The 8,343-nt window shown below is 38.0% G+C and overlaps 1 protein-coding gene across 4 annotated transcripts in view; it reads right to left on the bottom strand.

Annotated features, from left to right (window-relative positions):
• Nucleotides 1-8,343, bottom strand: part of GPR126 (G protein-coupled receptor 126) — a 154,050-nt gene that overhangs the window by 72,486 nt on the left and 73,221 nt on the right. For all 4 annotated transcript variants that reach the window (XM_010851440.1, XM_010851443.1, XM_010851442.1 and 1 more), the window contains exon 4: nt 5,843-6,466. In XM_010851440.1, the coding sequence (XP_010849742.1) occupies nt 5,843-6,466 (624 nt within the window). The remainder of the gene's footprint in view (nt 1-5,842; nt 6,467-8,343) is intronic.

The following is an 8,343-nucleotide window of genomic DNA, read 5'->3' as shown; positions in this document are numbered from 1 at the left end:
GTAGTATCTCTGCTTTTTAATATGCTGTCTAGGTTGGTCATAACTTTCCTTTCAAGGAGTAAGCGTCTTTTAATTTCATGGCTGCAATCACCATCTGCAGTGATTTTGGAGCCCCCCAAAATAAAGTCTGACACTGTTTCCACTGTTTTCCCATCTATTTCATGAACCTCCAGATGTTCAAACTGGTTTTAGCAAAGGCAGAGGAACCAGAGATCAAACTGCCAACATCCTCTGGATCATCGAAAAAGCAAGAGAGTTCCAGAAAAACATCTATTTCTGCTTTATTGACTATGCCAAAGCCTTTGACTGTGTGGATCACAATAAACTATGGAAAATTCTGAAAGAGATGGGAATACCAGACCACCTGACCTGCCTCTTGAGAAATCTGTATGCAGGTCAGGAAGCAACAGTTAGAACTGGACCTGGAACAACAGACTGGTTCCAAATAGGAAAAGGAGTACATCAAGGCTGTATATTGTCATCATGCTTATTTAACTTATATGCAGAATACATCATGAGAAACGCTGGGCTGGAAGAAGCACAAGCTGAAATCAAGATTGCCAGGAGAAAAACCAATAACCTCAGATATGCAGATGACACCACCCTTATGGCAGAAAGTGAAGAGAAACTCAAAAGCCTTTTGATGAAAGTGAAAGAGGAGAGTGAAAAAGTTAGCTTAAAGCTCAACATTCAGAAAACTAAGATCATGGCATCTGGTTCCATCACTTCATCTCACACCCTACTTAATGACAATCCAAACAATAGTTGACAAAGCTAAAACTCTCATGTGAGTTGCACTAGTAAGACAAATATTAATTCCTTTCAATTTCCTCTTTGTAATTGTTACTAAATTGAATTCAAATTTTTCATAAATGTATTTAAAATTATTTTTGGATGCTGTTTATGCTCATAAAGAATTTGGGCATCTTCAAAGGATAAAGTCCTTTGTAAAAATAAGTGATTTCATCTTTGTTATTTAAAAAAAAAAAATTCAGTCGCCTAAAAATACTACACTCAATAATTTGTTAGGAATGAAGGGAAGGAGCCAAATGTGAAATCAGAGTTTTATGGCTCTGAGGGAAAGAATTGTAACAATCGAAAATGAAAGGATAGGAATCCAAGAGCTGATGAAGTCTTAGTAATTAAGTGTAAAATTTCAGAGAGGAAAACAAAAGTCCATCCAAATCCAAAAATGTCTAGAAAAGAAAAACATCAAAGTTGGATCAGATCAGATCAGATCAGTCGCTCAGTTGTGAATTATATCTTATCTCTACATTCACAGTGGTTAATAAATGGAAGTGATTAATAAATGCTTGTTAAATAAATGTAATTTGTTTGAACTTAAACTATTCATTGAGTTATACAGTACCACTCCTCAGGAAAGTCCAGTCATCAGTAAAATAAATAAAACTGGTATAGAAGGCACAGTCTGTTCTTTGTGAAAATTGATGGACGTTAGCCACCTAAAACTGAATCATGGGCTTCTCTGATAGCTCAATTAGTAAAGAATCCTGTCTGCAATGCAGGAGACCCTGGTTTGATTCCTAGGTCAGGAAGATCCACTGGAGAAGGGATAGGCTACCCACACCAGTATTCTTGGGCTTCCCTTGTGGTTCAGCTGGTAAAGAATCCGCCCATAATTCCGGAGACCAGGGTTTGATCCCTGGGTTGGGAAGATCCCCTGGAGGAAGGAAAGGCTACCCACTCCAATATTCTGGCCTGGACAATTCCATGGACTGTATAGTCCATGGGGTTGCAAAGAGTTGGACATGACTTTCACTTTCACTTTCAAACCTGAATCATAACACAAGCAAATGGTTGAGCCTATAATTAAAGAGTCCATTAGGGAAACCATCTATCCACCGAGGTTATAAACCCAGTACTATTTAATAAAATTGTCTTAAGAAAATAATCATGATATAAAAAGAAAAAGAATTGTTGCTAAAGCATTTCTTTCTGAAAAGGACTGACAAGATTAACCATGTTTAAAAAAAAAAAACCTGCTGTACATCATACTTCAATTAAAAAAAAAAAACCTGCTGAAAATTTCTTAATTAGATATATTCCCTAACTGTGCTTAGAACAGCATGGGAAATAAAGGTACAACTATGAAATTATTTAAAAACTTATTAATAACATGTTGATTTTATTGCCAGGATAGTCAATACCTGAAACAAAAGGCAGGATGCTTTAAAAGGAGTCAGTTCATTTCCATCATCTTATTTCCATATTAAAATTTACTTAGCAAGAGACCTTTGGAAAAATCAATTCATTTTCTGTCACAAGTTGATTCTGGTATGAAAGTTCATATTTAACAGATATTGTCAAGCCAATGGAATGTTAGGCATGAAATTCTATTTTCCCATTGGCTACTGTACTGATCATTAGTTTGGGGAAATTACCATTACCATAAACAGAAAGCCATGGTGTTCAGGAAAAAAGGAAAGGTTAAAATGTTAATAGAGCACATATTTTTTCATTTATTCAAGTTTTGCTTAAGTAACAAGCTTAGATATAATCTCTTGTTACAGGTATTTCCTGTCAGTTAATAAGTGACTTGGGTTCTTCAACTCCCAAAGCTTATGATTAAGCAGCAGGAAACTCCCTCCCCCGTTATTACTCCTGAAACACAGTCCAGGATATTTGAATGTACGGAACGGGGGTTCTGAGAGTCACTGTGTAATGTCAAGAAGAGGAACTCAGACACTGACTCTGTAAGCTTGTGTTATTCCTTTGAAGTCATTTTGAGAATTTACCGATGGCTAAGCTCCACAAGCATATACCTGATGCCTTCCAATAATCATAAGGCTTGGAAGGGAGTCTTAAAGACTGTGTTAAAGAAAATATGAGAATTCCCAAATATAAACCCTGGGCAAAAGGACAGGAGATGTGCATTTTAGCCTACCAACTGGCTCAGCCACTTATTTTTTCTAAGCTTCGATTTCCTATCCTGTTTAAAGTGAAGGGAGTGGCCTAATTGGGATTCCCAAACATAAGTACCTCCCAGGGCCAGAAACTAATCTAAACAGGGCTGGGGGGTGGTAAGGGCCAAGAGGACTTGGAAAGTCCCTTCAAAGGGGTCGTCACCATTTAGCTCCAGCTGTGTTGGTCAGGCAGACAGACCAACATATAAGGTACATATATTTTTTTAAACCAGGGAATCCAAAAATTCATTTTTATGTGGGATCTAGTTTTTTAAAGTTGAAAATCAATCCTTATTTAAAAGCACTGCATGGAAATGTAAATAAATGAAAACAAATCAATGTTGCCACTACTCAGGTCTATGGGCTAAATGAGCTCTAACTGACTGGCCTGTTATCTCTGGCTCAAGAGATCTAGCGGGTCTTTCCCAGTATTGTACAAGGTGTGTGCTTCAGAAAACGAGACCCTTTGATTTTTTTGGTCTAGTTTCAGGGGTTCGCAGATTTTCTTTAGGATGGTGGGCCAGGTCACCTCTCAGAATCAGTCTACTCTGCACTGGAGCACAGAGGCAGCCCAAGGTGATACAAAACCTATGTTCCAATAAAACTTCATTTACAAAACAAGTGACCTACCATAGGCCCTTCTCATTTGCCAATGCCTGGCCTAGAGGATTTCTTAGGAGAAGTTTAGGAATTTTGTATACTAGATTCCTCATATTTTATTATAATAAGGTATTAAGCACTAAAGGTGGTGGTGGGGGGGGGCCCTTATTAATTTTGTTTAAAACAAATACCATGCTAATACCTGAGAAAGCTAGTGTTCTGGCCAGCAGTGCTTTCTGTAGCCAGAGATGGCTCCTGGGCCTCTGTGCCCCTCATCTGGACAAGAATTGGCTTGCCTACTTTAGCAGTACATCTCGTCTTCTAGTTCTGCTTATTCTCAAAGACAGTTTAGGGAAACACGGTTCTAAAACTGAACATTTTGGCTTCAATTTCTGACTTGGCTACTTCTTAATTAAATGACCTTGGAGAAGTTACTTAACCTCTTTGTACCTCAATTACTCATCTGCAAAATGGGGTTAATCATAAAACTCACATCATGGGATCTGTGTTGCAGGAATAAGTTACAATGTGTAAAGTGCTTAAAACAGTACCTAGAGTACAATACATATTAAAGCATCATCTAAGTATTTAGAAATTATTAATATACATAGCCAAATTCTTTTCCTAATTTTCTTCTGATGGTTATCATTCTCAAATACTGACTCATAGAAATGCAAATGTTAAATAGTCTATGATTTTTAAATAATGGCCAATGATATGATGAAAACAGGGCCCTAAAGATAATCACCTTGACTGCAGGAAGTGTACCACTGCCCTCTCCTCACCGTTCACCACCCCACACACTTGATTTTTCTCAATTTCCTGCTGAGTGAAAGACTTCTCAGGAGTCCCTGAAGGTTGTCCTCTGTAGCCAGTCTCAGACTGAGAGGATGTTGGTTCACACCGTTAACTCTTACAAAGTTCCAGAGTCTCCTTCTGGAACAGGGCTGTGGTTTACCCTCTTTTCAACAACCCACAAGGAAACATCTCTCAAGTGACATCACATAACAACCTCCCACCATCTGCAGGAGCACCGTGGACCACACCGAGAGATGGGCTGCCCACACAGGGAGGTGGGTGACGGGAGTTCCCCAGGCTGGAAGGGCAAACATAGGTCAAGGATATAGGACAGGGGGCCTCAGGTCTTCATGCTGCTGCTGCTGCTGCTAAGTCGCTTCAGTTGTGTCTGACTCTGTGCGACCCCATAGATGGTAGCCCACCAGGCTCCCCCGTCCCTGGGATTCTCCAGGCAAGAACACTGGAGTGGGTTGCCATTTTCTTCTCCAATGCATGAAAGTGAAAAGTGAAAGGGAAGTCACTCAGTCATGTCCAACTCTTCGCAACCCCATGACTGCAGCCTACCAGGCTCCTCTGCCCATGGGATTTTCCAGGCAAGAGTACTGGAGTGGGGAGCCACTGCCTTCTCCACAGGTCTTCATGGTGGGTCCTATTTTGTTGAAAGTATTGGGAATCAAGTTGTGATAGAATTCCCTGCAAAATCACTTACAGATGACTTTGAATATTAGGCCCCTTCTTTCCCTCCTTTATTGAGAGTTAACTCTGCAACTAAAGAACATGTTATCCACACTTTAGATTTAGTCTTGTGACATTGAAAATTGATAATGAACTTCTATTTTTTATACGTGACTCAGTCCTAGAGTAAAATAAGGACTTCCATTGACTTATGTACATAGGGAGTACTTTATAGAAGTCTTCCTTAATTTAACTTTTATAACATGGAATTGTATCTCTAAATATTTTGCAGTTGGCTACTTACAATAATAGTGCATTTAGAGTCTCTAGAAGAACAACCAAAAAGAGAAGAGTATTTGAAACAAACAACAAGTGCTCATTTTCAAATAAGTGGGGGAAAAAAGTTAAAAGAAAATTGATAATTCCTGATTATCAAGATTTTCCATAAAATGGACCGTTCTGATATTGGCTAAATACATACCATTCTTTAAGGTGATGGTTGTGTAAGTAATGTAATGGAAACTGCATTCCAGGATGACAAAGATCAGTTTTTCACTATACCATCTTTGTGATTAAAAACTGTAACGTTAATTTCTTTTGTTTTGGTCCTGGGGTTAACATTTCTATCTAAGACACAATAATTGTAACTGTTGTTTATGCTTGGGGAAAACTGTGTGATATTTTATGGCATAGGAAAAACTTAAAAATAGTAAGACCGAAAGCTTTAGTTGAATATGTATGGCTTGCAATCATATACAAAGATGTCTGTCTATATAATTTCTTGTTGACAAACATATTCACAGAACAATGGGAAAAAAAAAAAAGTGACTATGCCACAAACTTACCACAGCTGAGGTTGCTTTCAGCTTTCAGAGCTAGGGTTGGGATATTCCAGAAGTCATTTTGCCAGTCCACCACATTCCCCTTCACACTGCAGCTGAGGTTGGAGAGGATTTTGGAACTGATGGTAAAATTCCAAAGTCTAAAGTTATAAATGTCCCCTTTGAGAGAGCCAATGTCATGTTGATTGGAGCCCAGCAACAATTTCCCATTCCCGGGAATAACTTTACCAATGGAAGAATTGCATGAAACTGTTCCATAGTTCCTTTTGAAATTTACACCAATGGAACCCAAAGAGCTACTCCAAGCAATGCAGAGCTGCTCGAAGCTTTCTGTGAAAATATCTTCCTTACCTTTCACAGGTAAAGCACTGTTTAGTAAGCATTTTGAGCCAAAAAATGATAGAAAGTAGCCACTCTTGGTCTTTCCGAAACTGAGCAATTGTGGGAAGGATGCATCTGAGTAGGAGAAAGCTGTCCATTCGCTGTCTTCCTTGCCGATTTTGGTTGCTTCAAAGCAGAGTGTGAAAGCTCTGAGCTCTGGAATAGAGACACTTTTTGCAACAGATACCTGGTAAGAATCAAGCGACTGGGGTAAAATGACCTTTTGATTCCTTAAGGACACGGCAACTAGAACAAAACACAGTAACAGATAAAGCATGTTAACTTCGGACATGGACTAAAGAGATGTAAAATGTCTGAGACCTCCAACCTCCACCCTCTCTACTAATTGGCTTTTACCCACCGTTTGCACCACCCTCTCCCCTTTCTCTGTCCACTGCTCTCTATTGCCAACCCAGTACCATATGCCAATACCAATACCAATAAGAAACCCCACGCATTTTAACTCTAGTCACAGTTGGCTCTCACACCTAAATCTTCCAGTTATAGCTTCCAAAGTGATATGGGTTGTTTTTTTTTTCTTTTTTTAAATCCCTGAACTGAAGGAGATTTTAAAAATTAAGGAAACTACTGGTTTCAGGAAAGTTCATACATTATGATTTTTAAAACTATGTTTCTTTTCAAATAATTATTAAACATAATAGCTAATAGTTCTATTTTTTACTAACCATCACCTTTAACTCTACCCAAACACTCCTATGCTACCCTTTCCCTTTGGACACCCCATATCTTACTAGTCTTCCCCATATCAGGCTATTTTGGGATCAAAGGCAAAGACAATTCCATTGAGTAGAAGGAGTCTAGTAAAAAAAACAAACAAATAAAAATGGCATTTAAGGATACATTTCCTTGACTTCTGGGCATGTGAACTAATTTCTGAGACAATACAGAGCAATGGTTCAAGGGCAGACATTGGATCTCCCTTGGCCAAGTCATTCTGCCTTAGCCCCCATGTCTATAAAATGAAGGGAAAGGCACCAATTATATATGTGGTTAATGAGAATTTAATAAGGTAATACCTGCAAAGCGCTAGAGCAGTACCTGTGCCAAGCTATATATAGCTATTACTGATTACTAATATAGATGACTATTATTATGTGCATAATAAAATTAAAATAAAAATGCATTAGCCTAGTCCTTCTGTGACATACATAGAATTATTAAGTAATACAATGGATTTCACTCTGGGCTTATACAATAGATACTGGTAAACATTATGTACTGACTTGAGAGAGAAGTAGCTGTTTACACTGGCTTCATATGAATGCTGGTTTGAATATATTTTATTACACACCAAGAATAGCTCTATAGTAAAAAAACATCCTTTTAAATGTAAATATTCTGGTCAAAAATCCATGATGGAGTTTAATGAATCGTGATTGTTTAGTTCACTTCTTAAATATAAAGCAGTATACAGGTCTACTTGGGCTTCCCTGGTGGGTGGTAAAGAATTCAAATGCATGGGAAGGATATTCAATCTCTGGGTTAGAAGATCCCCTGGAGAAGGAAATGTCAACCCACTCCAGTATTCTTGCCTGGGAAATCCCATGAACAGAGGAGCCTGGTGGGTTACAGTCCATAGAGTCACAAAAGAGTCGGACACAACTTGGCGACTACCTGCCCAAAAAGATATAGTATAAACCCAGTATTCTATATGAATTGTGAAAATAAAAAGGCTGGGAGGAAATATGTCCATCAACATTTTATTAGTAGTTATGGCTGGGTAGCAGATGTATAGGTAATTATTTTCAAATTTCCCATAATATTTTATAATCTTAAAACATTATTTGAAAAATTAAAGCATGTATGTTTAGTTAACCACATATATATCTAATGTCAATCACAGACAGTAAATAAAGATGTCTAATAAAAACACAATTGTAATAGAAGGGTCAGGCATTTCCATAGTGCTGCCTTTCTTTTTGTTTCTTTTTTTGATATATAAAGCCTATTTAGGCAGCTCAGGATGGAAAAAAAAATTATTACTAAATCTCATAGTCTTGAAACTTGAGTCTTCCTTAAGCACAGAAAGGTTCTGGAGAGAATGGTTCAATTTCAATGTTCTGCTGTGCCAGAACCTAGGAAATATGTCTGATAAAAGTGTA

The sequence above is a fragment of the Bison bison genome, unplaced genomic scaffold (genome assembly GCF_000754665.1).
Source record: "Bison bison bison isolate TAMUID 2011002044 unplaced genomic scaffold, Bison_UMD1.0 scf7180017864303, whole genome shotgun sequence".
In the NCBI taxonomy this organism is placed as follows: Eukaryota; Metazoa; Chordata; class Mammalia; order Artiodactyla; family Bovidae; genus Bison; species Bison bison.
The sequence above is the reverse complement of the archived record's forward strand: the minus strand, read 5'-3'. Positions and strand labels throughout refer to the sequence as shown.